The 17614-nt window shown below is 38.5% G+C and overlaps 1 protein-coding gene across 1 annotated transcript in view; it reads left to right on the top strand.

The window, feature by feature from the left end:
• LOC107720273 (SET-binding protein-like) overlaps positions 1-17614 on the top strand; it is a 72380-nt gene that overhangs the window by 3862 nt on the left and 50904 nt on the right. Inside the window, exon 2 of the mRNA XM_016527940.1 lies at positions 11198-11831. Coding sequence (XP_016383426.1) covers positions 11361-11831 — 471 coding nt within the window. The 5' untranslated portion in view covers positions 11198-11360. The remainder of the gene's footprint in view (positions 1-11197; positions 11832-17614) is intronic.

Genomic DNA, 17614 nt, shown 5'->3' with positions numbered 1-17614 from the left:
TATATATATATATATATATTTTTTTTTTCAGAAATACTGCACATTTACATTTTTTTCCTAAATCAATTCTGGTAAATAACATTTCTGATAAATACTCCTTTAAAAAGTGTTTTTTGATTATAATTTTATTAGTAGTTTGATTGAACACGTGGATATGTTGTCATTCTTACACTATAATACTGAACTTTGATTTCAGTGATTTGGACTATGTGATGGACACTTGCACTCTATGTTGCACTTTACTTTTGCTTTAAAAACGGATTTGATAGAAATTTGGATTTCATTTGGTTTAATAAAATATTCTTAAGTAAAAATTTATATTTTTTTGTGGGAAATTAACCGTTTAGATTAATCGATAAATTAGTCGATAGATTAATCAAAATAAAAACAGTCGCTAGTGGCAGCCCTAGTCAGAAGCACTAAAAAGCATTATCCTCACTGAGACCTTATGAAATACTTGAACTGAATTGATGGTGTACAGTCAGTAATGGAGGCTACATGGAGTTATGGAGTTTTGTGGGTTATGGAGTTTTGGGACAATATAAAATCTTGGTTTGATTGCTGTGGTTCTGACTATGACTGTATCACTGTGTAGTTGTTTCAGTCTTCATCGTTTCATAGAAAGCCAATGGAAAGACCCAGGTCAGATGAGGAGACTGAACACGTTTATCAAAACACAAACACAGCTACTTATGGAGCGCTTGCCCACAAAAAGATTCCAGAAAACCTATTGTATCCATATGCAGAGTATACGATTACACAAAAGAACCACAGTATTTGAGCAAAGGATAAATCCAAAGTGATGTTTATGTGTGTGAATGGAGCTCCCTCTGTTCCTGGCTATGGCTAGTTGCGCTGGAGGACAGCCAAGTCCTGACAGGAGACAAAGGAAAGAGGGAGATATCCAAGGACATATCTAATTTTTGGCAGCCGTTCCAAACCAAATATCAGAACAAGAACACCTTTTGGCAGCAAGCTACACGGGGAGGAGGGCCGTTTCATTTTTTTTCTTTTGACTACAGCCATTTTGTTTTTGCTGTGGTCGAAATTCTGATCTCTCCACAGTTTAAAATTTACGTTTTGGCAGAAATCCATTTGCTTTTGCCATCGAAGAAAACAAGACAAGGGTGGCTGTTTTTTTTTTTGCGTGAATTCAAGTGGGATTGGCTGCACATTTGGAAACTTTGCTGCAGAAGGACGGTATCAGATGTGTTTCAGTTACTCGGGATGGCCGGCACCAGGGATTGTGTTGATGGATAACTCTCCAGTATCGTCAGTAATCTAATTCAAAGCGCCAATCAGTCAGACTTTGATTTATGCTTGATCCTTAAATTTGATAAAAACCTGTAAACCTTATTTATTAATATAGTAAAGGAAATGGTTATTTGAATGTTTATCTATGCATTGATGCAGTTGTGATTTGATCCACACTGTGATAAACACTGACCTTCAGTTTGCTGTTGCTAAGCAGGTAAAATCACAAAAGGGCAAAAGATCACACTTAAACAGCAGCTCTCATCTGAAGTAGGGTATGAAAAACTGCAGAAACCAATAACACTGAATACCTACAAATTGACCTTTATTACTGTTCACACGCAGGCAAGCTTTAGTTTACACAGCATCCCATAGGAATAAGCAGGTGATTTCTGTGAACCATGTGATTTTCAGTAAAATATGCTCATGACGTAATTGGATATTATGGAATGGAATGAGGTGCTAAGCATTTTTATCTGCCATTATTTCACCTAAAAATTTAAATTGTCTTCATTTTCTCACCATATGTCATTCCAAACCTGTATGACTTTAGTTCATCTTTCGAAACACAAATTAAGATGTTTTTAATAAAATCTGAGTGATTTCTATCCCTCCATTAAAAGTCTATACCACCAAAAACTTTGATGCCTCAAAAAGTTCATAAAGACATTGTAAAAGTAATCCATATCTTCTAAAAATAAATAATTGCTTTATATGATGAACAGATTTAATTTATTTCCACGGAGGGACAAAAAGCATGAGAGAATAACTTCATGTCTGTTGAAAGTTGTAGAGGTTTGGAACAACATGAGGGTGAGAATAATTTTCATAATTTTCATTTTTAGGTGAACTGTCCCTTTAAAGCTGCAGTTCGTAACTTTTGGCGCTCTAGCGGTTAGTAAACAGAACTGTGTGCATCTTGTGGAAGAACATTGTAGCCGGAGCTACTTCTCTTTGTTTATGTCTGTGACGAATCACGCAGGTACTGTGCTACTCCGCAGCAGTTCCACCAGTACCAGACTGAAATAGTCAGAATATAAAAACTTATTATAGTTGTACCGTAGTGATTCAGGATAAGCCAAAAACACGGTTTGGAAAATGGATTCATCATGTACTCGCTTATTAATTTTGCACATTTTGAACACAAAAAAAGTTACGGACTGCAGCTTTAAATAAATTGTTAAATTTCAGAGTAACATAATTAGAAATGGCAGACATTGCAAATCAGAACTGAGGCAGACCCTTCTCACAGTCACCTGATAAAAGAAAAGCTTCATTTGAAAGTTAACAATATTGTTTCCTAACATTTACACATGAAGTGAACAGTTTCACTGTGGTATTGTAAACCATTTCGTTAATATCATCTCCACTACGACCTTAAAGGGGTCATCGGATGTCCATTTTCCACAAGTTGATATGATTCTTTAGGGTCTTAATGAAAAGACTATAACATACTTTGGTTAAAATTGATCAGTTGTAGTGTAAAACTACACCCTTTTTACCTGGTCAAAAACAGCTCTGTTTTCAGCAACCTGTTTTAGTGCATGTTCCTTTAAATGCTAATGAGCTCTGCTCACCCCACCCCTTTCTTCCATGGGGTGAAGAGCCGTTCTCATGATACTGATTTACTTTAGGCACGAAACTTGCTAACTAGCACGTTATTAGGAAAGGCAAATTGCAAGGATTCATAAAAGAACCTTATTCTCACTTCTTCTGTAGGTGAGGCTGGATCACGAATGATTTGCGCGAACATAAACGCATTTAGGTAGATCGGGGGCGCATTCCCTTCAAAAACAAAGGTAATCCACTGCATCTTGAGCGGCTCAGATGTCGGGAGTAAACGACGACTGCTATGTTCATTATTACATCCAACAACAAAACACCTCAATCGCTTAGAAGACATTCTTGTCTACACCTGCTTCGGCGTCGAAACAATGGCGGACGTATGACAGCTCACTCAGAGTGGGTCTAAGGTAAAACGCTAGTGTCAATCAACAATCGTGGGACGGCCTGGGTCTGTGTGACGTCATACAAACAGGCATTTGAGAATGGCTTGATATGATAAAGGGGAAATGATTTAACGAGATAAAAAAACAAAACAATGGGTGGTTTGTCATTATAGGGTGGTTGTGTACACACACTGCCAAAACACATTTCAGTTCAAACAACTTGTAAAAGTGCATGCCGCATCCGATGACCCCTTAAATAATTATGTAGCTAAAATAATGACATTGCATTCTTTAAACTAAATTTAAATCATATTTTTTGGGTAATTCCCATAAAATTGCATCTACAACTTCAACACTCAGATCCTGATAGACTTACATTGGAAAGGTGCAAACTGGTGAAAATGGTGAATGTCAGCAGTTACTAGGGATGTAACGATTTGTGTAATCGATTCACGATTTTGATTTCACGATTCGATTCGATTCACGATTAGTTTTTTTACAAAATGAGATTTAAGACAAATTATAAATTAAATGTGTCCTTTTATTATTGCTTGGACAAAATACTGTACGTTTCTTTGTGAAATTGAAATATAACACTATAATAATATACTAATATAACACTTGTAAATTATTGCTCCTTTGTTGGTTTTGATTGCTTCTATTTAGAGGTCTACACGGCCATCGAAAGACAGTAAGTTCCCCTCAGACATACATTCATATAAACTCCTACCCCTAACTGAATCGCGATTTGTTTAGCATCTCAACCGATTTGAATCATCACATATTTAAATCGATTTTCAACCGGCTTGCGGTTAATCGTTACATCCCTAGCAGTTACTAATGTAGGTCTCTTTTGTCATTTTTAAGGCGGCGGTCACTTGAGTCGTGTTTTGCCCACAGTCTCCTGCCAATAAAAACAGTGCTCTGTGTAGTAACCAACAACAAAGAGTGCAAGTATACCGTATATTTGTTTAATTAACTTTTTTGCGGCTTAGTAATTACTCAAGACAGCTGTGATTTCAGTTCAGTTTATTTTGCAGGCCTACTTGTATCTGTTGTTTCTTTGTGAAGTGATTGGATTGTAAAGATCATTTCTGCCATGCCCCTCATGTCACTTCAGCACCTTTTCTCATTAGTGTTGTCTGTTGTTGACAGCTCAGCCATTCAAGAAACCAGATTTGTTCACTGGCCTTGAAATTAAGATCATGGTCAGCTTGCTTCACTGTGTGACTGCATCAGGTCAAGGCACTGGAAAAGAAAGCATGGTTTTTAGACAGCAGACACATTTGGTTTAATTCGGTTTCAATCCTGGCAACCTTATGCGACCGGTGAGTGTTTATTTACGTCCCACCACTGTTGTAGAATATACTTTGCGTAGCCGCCCAGAGCAACGGCACATAGAGTGTGTAATTCAGCCGTGTCATGACAATTGATGTCTTGAACAAATGTGGCCTGGATTGTGAAGTTTCCTTTTATGTGTAGAACTGCAGGGCATGTGTCAGCCGTGCCACTTCTGAGGGGCCTGTTGATGTTAGCCAGAGTAGACGCCTTATTTGATTCAACACAAACGAAAATTAGCCTGTGAGGGAGAAGTACAGTCCGTTCAATATGGTGTGCTGCTGTGTACATATGGGTGTTTGATCGTTCAAGCTGACAAAACACTGAAAATATGTCTTGCCAAAATGATTCCAGTTGATAGTAATGACAGTGAACGGACTGTACTTCTGTCCCTCACAGCCCCCCATAGCACCATGGGAAATTTAACTGACAAGTGTTTCTTGCCAATTCAATTAGGCTGGGAGGTATTTCCAGTATTTACGATATATATATAGCAACACTGTAAATATTGCAATGATTTTACTGCGCTTTTTATTTGGTCATTAAAGTTGCAACGGAAAGGAAGTAGTGATAGATATTTTCTTCCTTATTGTGATGTACATCTGAGTGTAATGGATTATCAAAAAAGAAAAAATGAAAGCTGTCGATTGTAGAGGGGTGGGATTTAAAGGCATAGTTCATCCAAAAATAAAAATGGTCATCATTTACTCACCCTCAAGTTGTTCCAAACCTGTATGAGTTTCTTTCTTCTGTTGAACACAAAAGAAGGTATTTTGAAGAATGTTGGTAACCAAACAGTTGACAGTAGCCACTGACTTCCATTCCTTTTTTCCCATGCTATATTTTATACCGTTTTGTTATATGGAAGTCAATTGCTAAAGGCAATTGTTTGTTTACCAGCATTCTTCAAAATATCTTCTTTTTTGTTCAAAAGAAGAAAGAAACTCATACAGGTTTGGAACAACTTGAGGGTGAGTAAATAATGACAGAATTGAAATTTTTGGGTGAACTATCCCTTTAAGCAGACTAAATGATTGGAGAAGTTCATACGTCACCAGAGAGAAGTCTAACGCTTTCACCACAACATCCATTTATGACATTTTGATTTAAACAAAATTACAAGGTGAGTTACATGTATGAAGGAAACCACAATAAGATCTTCCATTTAATAGACAGAAATACATGCTTAATATTGAATAAGATTGAAGACCGTTTTGTGGCTGTAAAAAAAAATTTGAAAACTTATGGAACAATTATTGTGAACAATTTAGAATTAAAGGATGTTTATTATTTCAAAGGAGTTTAAATTGTAAATGCATCCCTTTGGTATTTTATCAAAAAGATGATAATACAGTTATAGCTACTAGAGTTTCCTCTGTGTTTACCACAGGATCTCAACAAACTGAGAGCACGGTTGTTTGGCAAGGCTATTTGTGAGTCTACCTCAAGCCTGCTCACTGTTCATGGCCTTAAAAGGGACTGGGACAGAGAGGAATCCTCTCACCACAGCAGACGGTCTTGACACCCGACTGCAGATTGTGTCAGTTCAAAAAAAGTCCTTAGTGCACAGGCTTTGAAAGAAGCCAAGAACATACATCTCACTTCTTAACAATATATACTGTCATATTAAAACCAGCGATCAACAGTAAGTTTTTTTTTAGGAGTTTAGTTTTTAAGCCATAAAAATGTATGAAATTCAGTGACATCACAACACTGGCCTGACAGGGCAATTGGCAGTTCTTTCATCCACAACCCAGGTCAGCTGATTATCCTTTCTGTTAAGCCCTGATTACAGTTTCATTGTGAACTTTTCAGTAACTTATTAAAGCGCCAGGCATTTGATTGAATTTTTTTGCATTATGTCATCATTAACCCAGTTGAGCTGATTTTGTTGAGCTGATTTAGATGAGTTCGTTCAGATAATTGCCCCCCGATGCTCTGATCATCTTAATTGAGATGCATCAGAAAAGAGGGCAGATCAGTATGTAAAGCCCCTTGAGTATGAACGTCTGAATATATCCCCCTCTTTGAGTCTGCCACAGGCAGCGCTGCTGACACAGAACTGCTTTATGTATTGTAGTTACCCACGGTCTGCCCGGGGCATATTTGTGATAATAATAAACCTGTTTATGAGCCGACTGTTTTCTTACACAATTTGTATGCAGTTAGCATGCCCACTCTGCCAGACAGAGCTTTCTGTTACATAAACTGGGTCTTAGGGTTTAGTATTGTGTAAGGGTCATTATGTTTGTGAGTGTATGGATTACACTTATACAACCAGGAAACTCACTACTGATTATTGACTGGGCTCTTGAACAACCATATTTACTAATCATGGTGTGTACATACAGAAAAAAACACGTGTCTCTTCCGCAGCTCGGTACGCTTTCAACTCGTTTTTTTAGTCTCGAGCAAGACTGTACGACATTCACATTACATGATTTGACTGATGTGTGTGTTGACCTGGTGTTTCGGGGGCCCTACGCAGCTTTCGTATTTTGGGAGGATCGGCTCTGATGCCAACAGTTTCAACCCTCTACGGACATCTTGGCAATTGAATCGCCATTGGCTAGTACATTTTTTTGTTTACTCGCCAGACTGAAATACTATATTATACTATACTATATATATATAGTTATGCCATTTTACAAACACATATAATGCATACATATATGAAAAATACCGTGATATAAATTGTTGGTCATACCGCCCAGCACTACCATTGGCTAATATTAGACATAATTTAGCCCAGAGTGAAGATTTAGTCGCATATGCGAGTGATTTACTCGCAATGTAGAGGGTTGAGTTTAGTCCATATTGTGTAGATATTTTTGACTAAAGTAGTGCTAGTGGCTTGTTTTGATTGGTTGCTAGGGAGTGGCATTTACTACACAGAGCCGTTACTACACTACGGCTCTGTGTAGTAAATGCCGCTCCATCTGAAAGCACGTGCTGGAGATTTACTACTAATCACCAGAAGCAGCTTTACTGACGAGATGAGCATGAAAATCACATTCGATTTTTTGCACAGCCCTAGTTGCTAGGTTGTTCTAAGTGGTTTCTTTGTGGTTGCTAAGGTTTTATGATTGAACACTTGCAGTAAAGAAAATTAATAGCTCACCACACCTCATAAACCCAATTTAAGGTATTTTTAATGTCAGTAGCGCAAAAGGTGCGTGATGAATTAATGCAAATTTTAATATTTAGGGAGCGAATTTGGTTGTCACTACCCAAAATAACCAAAACAAAGTATGCCCGTTTCTGCTTCCATAGTAAAAAATAAAACAAGTAATTGTGTAATAGTTTAAAGTTTAAAATAGTGCTGTCAAATGATTAATTGCGATTAATCGCATCCAAAATAAAAGTTTTTGTTTACATAATATATGTGTGTGTACTGTGTATGTTTATTATGTATATATACATACACTGACATACAGCATATATTTTGGAAATATTTACATGCATAAATACATTTATATATTTATATTCTTATATTTTATATTATATATAAATATATTTAATATATAAACATAACATATTTTTCTTAAATATATACATGCATGTGTTTGTATTTATATATACATAATAAATATACACAGCACACACACACAGTATATTATGTAAACAAAAACTTTTATTTTGGATGCGATGAATCGTTTGACAGCACTAGTTTAAAATAAGAACAGTCAAATTGTGTCATATTGAGATGTAATTACAAAATATAATAGATATGGAGTTAGGGTTAGGTACAATTACGTGCCAATTGTGAGATGTACATTCAAAATTGTAAGAGACTGTATAAATTCATGGTTATTAGGGTCACACTTTATTTTAAGGTCCATTTCTCACTATTTACTAACCATTAACTGTGTCTTTTGCCTCAATAACTCCTAATGTGCTGCTTATTAATAGTTAGTAAGGTAGTTGTTAAGTTTGAGTATTGGGTAGAATTAGGGATGTAGAATATGTAACTTTCCCCAACACCTGTTCCTCAGTAGGGTAATCTGGTCACACTTTTTTTTTAAGGTCCAGTTCTCACTATTAACTACGACTTTTGCCTCAATAAACTCCTCTAATTTGCTGCTTATTAATAGTTAGTAAGGTAGTTGTTAAGTTTGAGTATTGGGTAGGATTAGGGATGTAGAATATGGTCATGCAGAATATGTGCTTCATAAGTACTAATAAACAGCCAATATGTTAATAATAGGCATGCTAATAAGCAACTAGTTAATAGTGAGAATTGGTCCCTCCCTATACTAAACTATACTATACTAAACTATGTTAATAATAGGCATGCTAATAAGCAAGTTAATAGTGAGAATTGGTCCCTCCCTATACTAAACTATACTATACTAAATTGTTACCGTTGCTAGAAATAAAAGTCATAATTATAAGAAATAAAGTCACTATTATGCAAAATGAAGTGCCAATTGTGATATATATACATTTCACAATTTTAAGGAATAAAGTTACAATTAAGTGAAATGTAGTCACAATTACAGTACAATAAATATAGTCCCAATTGTAAGATACTGTATAAAGTCATGGTTATGTAAAATAAAGTCACTGTTATGTGAAAAAAGTGACAGTTGTGAAATAAGCATTGACATCAGTAAGAAATAAAGTTGCAATTAAGTGAAATGTAGTCACAAAAGAAATATAGTCAAAATTGTAAGATACTGTGTAAATTCATGATTATAAGAAATAAACTCATAACTACAAGTAATGAAGACACAATTACCCTTTTATACTGTATTTTTCACATGTTGAACCATGTTTGTGCAGAACAGGATTAAGCCCTTAAATAAGGAATGACAACCATTTTTAGCTGCAGCATGTATGTGGTCACTGTGGTGTTATGTCACTTTTTTTTAGTCTGTTTGCCAAATAGCTAGAACACCCAAGATGCATTGGGACACTATTCAGAGGTATAGACAAGTAAGATATAAACAACTGGGTTTCATTGAGGAATTGTGAATGGCTGTGTTTGAGTCGGCACGGGCTGGAATGAGAATCATGCCATTTTGACTGTCATGATATGATGGATAGATAGAGCTGTTTAGTCTAGCGTGGATCCGGGCTGTCTTGCGATAGCTGCCGTTGTTTTCAGTAGCCTCTCATCTGTCACCTGTCTGGCAGTTGAAAGGGTAAATGACACTGAGCTCTGTCTGACAACAAGCCAACAGCAGATGAGAGACTGAGCTCAATGCTCCAAACCCTCCGTCTATATACATCAATACTGACATCATGCGTCTGACGCTTGGGGAATGGAGAGTTTGTGTTGAACTCCTCTCCGAAATAGAAACTTCTTGTTTCAAGGATTAGTGTTAAATTTGCCACCGTCCACCGTTCTGGCTATTGTCAACTTTGTTTTGTCAGGCTTATCTACTGTGTGTGTCTCCAGGCATCGACATAGGTATGACATAACATCCGTATGTCTGAGCCAATCAGAATGCTTTTTAGAATTATTTTTACGGATTTTGTCAGCCATGGTTTGTTTGAGTGATATATAATTGATATGTTGAATGACGGTACCCTGAAAAAAATTCTGCTAAATTCATACAATACCCAATTTGATGCTATGTGTGTGCTGCGGAGGTGTTATGTTCAACCCTAATTGGGCTTTTCCAGGTCTGTGGTCTGTTCACTCAGGTTGTGGTCTGTTTGATGTCTGGAAAGTGTTTATCGCTGGGCCAGAGGCCTCATTTGTTGACTTTCACACCGTGACTAGGCTTACTCAACTGACCACTAAAGCAAATGAGCTGGTCAGCAATGTAATTATGGTATCAGGGAGTTTGCCTGGAGCCAGCGGTACAACTGTTTCGGTTGAAGACTGTGTGCTTAAATCCCAATGCTGATTAATTGGTGGTTTAACAAAGACACATTTGTCTTGTTCCGTAATTCACCTTAAATAGGCCACTTAAACAGGAATTACGGTGCTGAGGAAGTGTTTAATCACCATACACCGGTCTGATGTACTGAAGTGTTAAAAACTTATATTTAAATTCAATCAGTAAGCCATAAATTATTTTCATATAATGGCCAAAAACTGATAAATGGAGATAGTAAAATTCTGTACTATTGTGTCTAAATAAATTAAAAATACAAAGTAAAAACTAAAATCAGTGGTTTTAATGCAAATTTAGCCATTATAATGTACGGTATTAAAAAGTAATATTCTTTTTTAGATTTGTTAAAGATTAAGATAAAAAAGTTTTATTTAAAGAGGATAAATAAAACTGCGTATCTAATAACAGCCGATATCTGACATGGTATCGGTAAATATCTTATTAAAAATAAGTAAAAAGACATTTAGTATTGTGTAATACACAGCTGTGTTTACATCCCTGGACCAATGAGATTTGTCTGGGGGCGGGGCTACTCAACACACAATGTAACAGAAATAGAAACCAAGTGCTAACAAAACTTTTTGTAACTCATTGCTTGTTGCGAGCTGGTTAGGACGACAAAAACTCAGATTAATCTAAAAAAAAAAAAAAAAAGGGCTTAATTGTGTCATGTCTAAGATGTAAGAGATTGTGGTTAAACGGCTTTTTCATGTCTTTTTCACGTAGGCTTTGGCGTGTCTGGACATGTACGCATGTGTTTATAGTTTTAATTAACTAATAATTTGTTCTTTTTGACTCTACTTTCAGTTTCACCTGGGAAAAACTCCATCTTAATGAGATTTATAAGATTTCGGGAGCAGTAGAGCCAAAAACCATCACATCCCTCTGATTAAACTCAATCACCTGGACCGGTGTCCCTCTGCCCTTTTTTGGGTCCTTCTGCTTCCTGAGTCTTGGACGAAGCTTCGAGATGGAGCAAAGAGACCTTACTCGGACGGCCCGGCCCAAAGGAAACGAGGAGTTCTTCTCCACTGTTACCACCATCAACAGAGCAGATCTCAGTGAGGTGGGTCTCCTCGCCAGTCCAATCAAGAGCCTCCCTTTACCTGGAGAGCAACAGGACCATGAAGAGGACGAAGACCTCGGTCTGGGGAAGGACATCGATGTCACTTCTAATGCGGACAGTGAGAGATGGGGGCAGGGAGATGGGCTGGAGGAGCAGGAATTCTCCATCAAGGAGGCCAGTTTCTCTGAAGGCAGCCTGAAGCTGAAGATACAAACGACCAAGCGGGCCAAGAAGCCTCCTAAGAATCTAGAGAACTACATCTGTCCTCCTGAGATCCGCATCACCATCAAGCAGCCAGGAGAGCAGAAGACCGCCAAGCATGCCAAGAGTGTCAGGGGAGGGAAGGAGAAAGATAAAGGACCCCCCAGAAAAAGGGTTAGTGTCACTGCCAGTGTTTAGAGTGCTTTTGTTTTCTTGTGTCATGTGATCACTCTGTTGTGTTGATGTCATATGGTATCACGGGTATAGACGGTATGGACTTTAGTCAGAGTAGATGCCATGTTGAGTTTGACGGCAGTGAAATTCCATTGGCAGCTGATCAAATACTGAAAGTATCTTTTCTATGGAAGCGCCTTTTGTCTTTTTTTTTTGCGTGAACAAAATATAAATTTTTTGAATGTAAAATGTGATTTTGTGCATCAATATGAATTTGAATATTATGTACATACGAAACATTTCTTGAACAAATATTTTTTTGTGTTACAGATTGATCCTTTCATCCACAAAATTAGGCGTCTCTTTAATATGAATTCAGAAAAAAGTCAGTATTTTGATACGTAAACTACCCACGACCTAAGAGATTATGACATGAAAAGAACAAATTTCTATATAAATCTTTGGCTAGTTGAAATTCTTGTTTTGTCTTGTTTTGAGATGCATGTCTTTGAACGGATTGTACTTCTGTCCCTCACAGCCTTCTTTGTGTCAAATTAACTATGGCATATGACTAAGGACGTTAATATAACCACTTGGACAAGTATTTTTCTACATTTTATCATGTCTATTATGTTGACAATGTTCTCAATTTTTTTGAGGTGCTTTCTCTTTAAAAGAAATCATGTTTATGCTGAGCCTAGATGACACAATTGCTTTTTCTGGGCTGTCAGCTTTTTGGCTGCTCGTCAAATGAAGTGTGTGCCATTGAGTAACGTAACAGCTAGTCATTAACCTTTTGTGGCATTTAGACTCAGCGAGTTCATTGACTTGCATGTGGTCCAGATATCTTACTCAGTGTAAAGGGCCTTTTTTGAATATGTCAGATGACACACAATTTTTGATTTGGGATAAGAGAATGGTACGAGCAGAATGATTTTTGGGCATGGTGTCATGATAATTTCATGTTTTTCATCATGTTCATTGCTGTTCTTTGAAGTCTCTTGGAGTACCATGTAAATGCTAGGGATGTGCCAAACGACTGTTTTCGAAATCAACAAGTTCCTAGGTCACAAGGTAGACCGGTATAATTAGGCTGGTTCTGAGGTCATCTTATCCTGATCAGGTGCATTTCACAATGTTTCAGAACGAAGCACAACATGATATAAATAAAGGTCTCAAGACTCATTTTAAAACGCTTAATGGTTAGTTCACTCAATACTTAATCCTCTTGTCACTCCAAACCAACTCTAAAGACTTGAAAGATTTTAATTCATAATTGAAACAAAATTAAGCTTTTTAACGAAGCCTGAGAGATTTCTGTCACCCCTGTTAAAAGCTCATTCCCCCAAAATGCTTCAGACGTTTCAAAATGTTCTTAAAGAAATCGCAAAAGAAATTCATGTTAATAGATCTTTTTTTCCCCCAGGCTTTCTGAAGAGACACGGTCGCTTTATATAACAAACACATTTAATTTAGGCTTTTATTCATATATAAACATTGAATGCACATAGATAGAGTGCATCAAATGTGCTTGCTGGACATGCGAGAACCAATCATGTTTGTTCTTGTGTGTCACACAAGCTTGTTTGAGTTCCGCAAGAACCAATCAGGTTTGTTCTCTCAAGTACAGTTGAGCTCCTCTTCAGACCACTTGGATTAAACAGCTTGATTTCTTTTTACAATCTATTTATGAACTTTTTAAAGTGTGAAATAAGCATCTTTTTAAAAACATCTTTTTCATTAAAAATATCTTTGTGTTTCGAAAATGAACAAATGTCTAATGGGTTTGAAATAACATGAGGGTGAGTAAATGATGACAGTATTTTCATTTTTGAATGAACTGTCCCTTTAATGCAACATTTTGAAAACACAACAGAGCGAGATGCTCTAAAACAGCATTGCGTTGGTTAGTTTGTCTGTTTGCTGAGAATGACTGTAGTGCTTGAATTGAGACACACCACTTTTCAGACAATGCAATTCATAGTATGTTGTCAGTTTGTGAACTAAAAATTTTAAATAAAAATAAAAAACTAAAAATACCAAAGTCAGGACAAACGACTTATCCTTAGTAAAGACCACAGTACATGAAAATGATAATCATCCAGTACCATGGTATTTACTATTTGATACCATCTGTGTACTGTGATTCTATTACAGTTGGCTACTTTTTTTGCAAAGGGAGCTGCAGAGTGAGTTCATGAAAATGTGAGACGCTAAAATGGCTCCTTTTAGTAAACTTTCAGCTCACCGCAGCGTGCTCCATCAAGTTTTCAAAACAGATATGTCGCATTTTCCCTGTCCTCACAAAAGAATGAAGGATTGTGGGAAAGAATGGGAGTAGAGGCTGGTTATCCCGCAGCCAGAGTCTGTAATTTGACCATAATTAGGGAGAAAAATCTGCGCTTACTGAATCAGAGAAGGAACTGCCAGCATCAGCATCTTTCAGCAAACGCACCGCAGGCTCAAATTGATTGCGTTTGGTGTGGAATCTCTGGCGTTGAAATGCTCTGATATCTTTCATCTTTACAGTAATCTCTTGGGGAATTAATTATTTGTACTGTAATGGAAGACCAGCTCCTGCTGTTTCGTGTGATGTGCATTTAAAAGCCCATCCACGTCTGCCAAACGCATTTGACTTGATCCCAACAATTGATGGTTTGATTATCGGCCTTGAATTTTGTATGTGGCTGCATGTTATCTGATTTCCCCAGGGATTTCTCTTTGCCTGGAGAAGAAGGACAATGTTGCCACGAAGCCAAAGCCAAGGGTCTCGAATTTCTCTTATTTTCGGGCTGGGAAACTTAGCCCTCGTCCACCCCACAGAGATGAAATTTTCTAAAGCGGCAGATACACGCAGTGGAGAGGGCGATGGAGAAATCAATGGAAAACAGAGAAAGGCTCAAAGAGCAACAGGGAACTGAGGCGGGAAGCCTGGATTGCAGCTGTCTCTTTCTGGCAATCTCCACATTGACCACAGACAGAGGGTCAAAAAGGGCAGAAAGAAGAACAGAAGAGGTGGCCTCACACCACCCTCTAAAGTTTAGCCGTGTCTATAGAAAACAGCTCCGAAAAGGCAAAGAAAAGCAACCGCCCATCCCCCAAATACACACTACAGATGGAATCCCATTCACTTCGAGAAGGGACAGTGCCACAAACTCCTCATTTAGAGCCACCAAATCCCATTCTGTCCTTGCTGTTTGGAGCTTAGGCGTCAAGCCCAGCACCTCTTCTCATCTCTTGCTTACAAGCAGCATGGGGTCAAGGGTTAGTGCGTAATTGAAACCGGCCCAGACACGATGAGAATAGGGCCTTACATCAGCCCTCTCTGACCGCGACAGCTGCTCGCTGCGTCTTCCATTCGTGGCAACAGCCATTTGCCCCCTGCTAATGTAATCAGAACACCAGGGCAATGGCAGTTTAGACAAGCCGGGCACTCTGATGAATTAACTCCAGCTCCTCATATGGATTAGACCTCCTCTTCCACTCACTCCACTTGATGACCTGTTTTGCACTTTAAGTGTTGTCGTGGGCTGCGCTGCTGGAAAATTAGTTTAGTGCAGCAGAAGTTTTCTGCACCCACACAATAGTGTGACCACGCAGCCAGAAATAGATCGCAGCCTTCTCGCTGGCGTTGTAAAAGCACAGAGTCTGGATGTGCAATTAGGCGGTCTGAATATGCAGAGGTCAGGACACGTTGTGTTTGTCATTTCCATTAGGACTTAAACGAAAGGTTTCGCAAATGGCATCTGTTATTTTTCCCTTTTTACCAAACTCTGAAGAAAAAACATTTAGTGTGAATGCACATTTTGCTAAAATGCTGTGAACAAATTTAAAAGGCTGGTACAAATGTTTCTGGATGATAACAGTGATCGCCCCAGTATTTTTCCCATTTGTTTCTTCCACTGGGATTTCAAAAACGACCGAGTTGGTTATGTAATTCCTAGTTAATATATGTTATGCTTTATGGGAGGGGCAGTTTTGGTGTGGTAACAGACTTCTCTGATTGGTGGATTCAAGGCTCTGCCCACTTTAGGATTGAGGATATTGTAGTTCTTCACAGGGAATTTGGCAATTACATAAAATGTAAAAAAAAACACTAACTTTTGGCTTCAACAGAAGCAAATATCATCACTTGATAACCTCAGTGCTCATTGTAGGTCTGTCTTGAACAGTTTTTGTTCTTTATGGAGATTTTTATTTCTGAAACCCAACTTGTTGCTTAAAGGCATTTTATATATCTTGCACATGCTATACTAGTAGCTGGAGGTGCTTGTCCACTGAAGCCCAGTTGACTTTAAGTCTATAATGTATTTGTATCCAGTATCACCCCTGTGGTTTAACACAGTAGTGAGTTTATTGTGATGACAAGCCCGATGGAAGGTGGATCAATGTGCGAGCGTGTGCTCTCTGAGGGCCAGACGGCAGCGATCTTTGCCCCGTCACTGCTTCGTGTTTGACGACAACACTTTGATTGTCAGCCATTTCCGCCGGAGCGGGCATGCTCATTGATGCGTGTTCGTCAGGGGAGAGTGTGAGCAAGGCTTCTGTGACTCCAGCCCTGACTTGACAAGGGGGCCGAGAGGATCATTTTCCCTGTCAAGATGAGCTTGTGGAGCTCGCTTTCTTTGCGTCTTTATCTTGCGTTTTCTCTCCTAATGGTTCGTATTTAACCAAAACTTCGTTTGCTTGAAGAAAACACATCCGTAATCAGGGTGAAGAATGACTTCCTCTCCGAGCGACGATAGCGGAGGGGATAAGAGCTTTAAAAACGGTGGATTGTGTAGCAGGGTAAATGCAGCTTTTGTGTAGTAATGACTGGGGAGTCTGGCAGGGAGCAGATGGGCTAGCTCTCTGTCTCATTGTGTCTGGCTCTTTCTGTTTTTCATTTTGGCTGAACTAATATGCCAGATGGTGGCAAAGAGGAAAGGCCAACAAGTGAGCTGGGGCATATGGGGAGCCTGGTTAAAATGGGACCCTACTGTGGTGGGGGATGGGCGGGAGACGTGTGATACAATAGCAGGTAATTAAGGGAAGGACTTGACTTCGCCGCTAAGCCTTTGTGCGTGGCAAAATATTTTTCAGGGGACCTGCCGTCAGCATCAAACAACACTGCTGTATGTCAAATTATTACTAGGGGTTAGAGGTCTGCATGGGCTTTAAACTGAAGCCCGAACCCGGCCCGTACCCGAGATCGTCTGACCCGACCCGAGCGGCACAGTTAAATTTAGAGCCCGAACCCGAAATTTTTTATTTTTTATTTTTTTCACACAACGAATAGCCAGTTTTTTTTTTAAAAATGCTGTATTGCGGTAAGATCACATTTATTTGAATTAATTAATTATATAATTTATTTGAATTAGAGAGAGAGAAAGAGAGTGCTGAAAGTTGCGTGTGTGACGAACCCGACCCAAAACCCGAAAGTATTTCGGGACCCATCGGGCTCGGGTCGGGTAGCAGACCTCTACTAGGGGTGCTCCGATTGATCGGCTACCGATCACTATCGGCCGATAATTGCTTTGGGATGATTGATCGGCGGTCTCTATAAAGCTGATGATGCGCCTGCCGTGAGAGGTTTGGTACGACATGCAGCGGCACCGTCTCAGTCTCTGTCCGGCACGGGTACAATAATTATAATGCTGAAGGTGAGGTACAATTCATATTCATTAAATAACTTATAAAGTAATTTGAAAACTTTCTGTGAGACGTAATTTCACAAACGGCGTGAGTGAATCACCGCGCGTGCTCTCTCTTTCTCTCTCAAAATGCGCAAATGGCTTTAAATC

Source organism: Sinocyclocheilus rhinocerous, unplaced genomic scaffold (genome assembly GCF_001515625.1).
Source record: "Sinocyclocheilus rhinocerous isolate Xijiao unplaced genomic scaffold, SAMN03320098_v1.1 scaffold62, whole genome shotgun sequence".
Lineage (NCBI taxonomy): Eukaryota > Metazoa > Chordata > Actinopteri > Cypriniformes > Cyprinidae > Sinocyclocheilus > Sinocyclocheilus rhinocerous.
The sequence above is the reverse complement of the archived record's forward strand: the minus strand, read 5'-3'. Positions and strand labels throughout refer to the sequence as shown.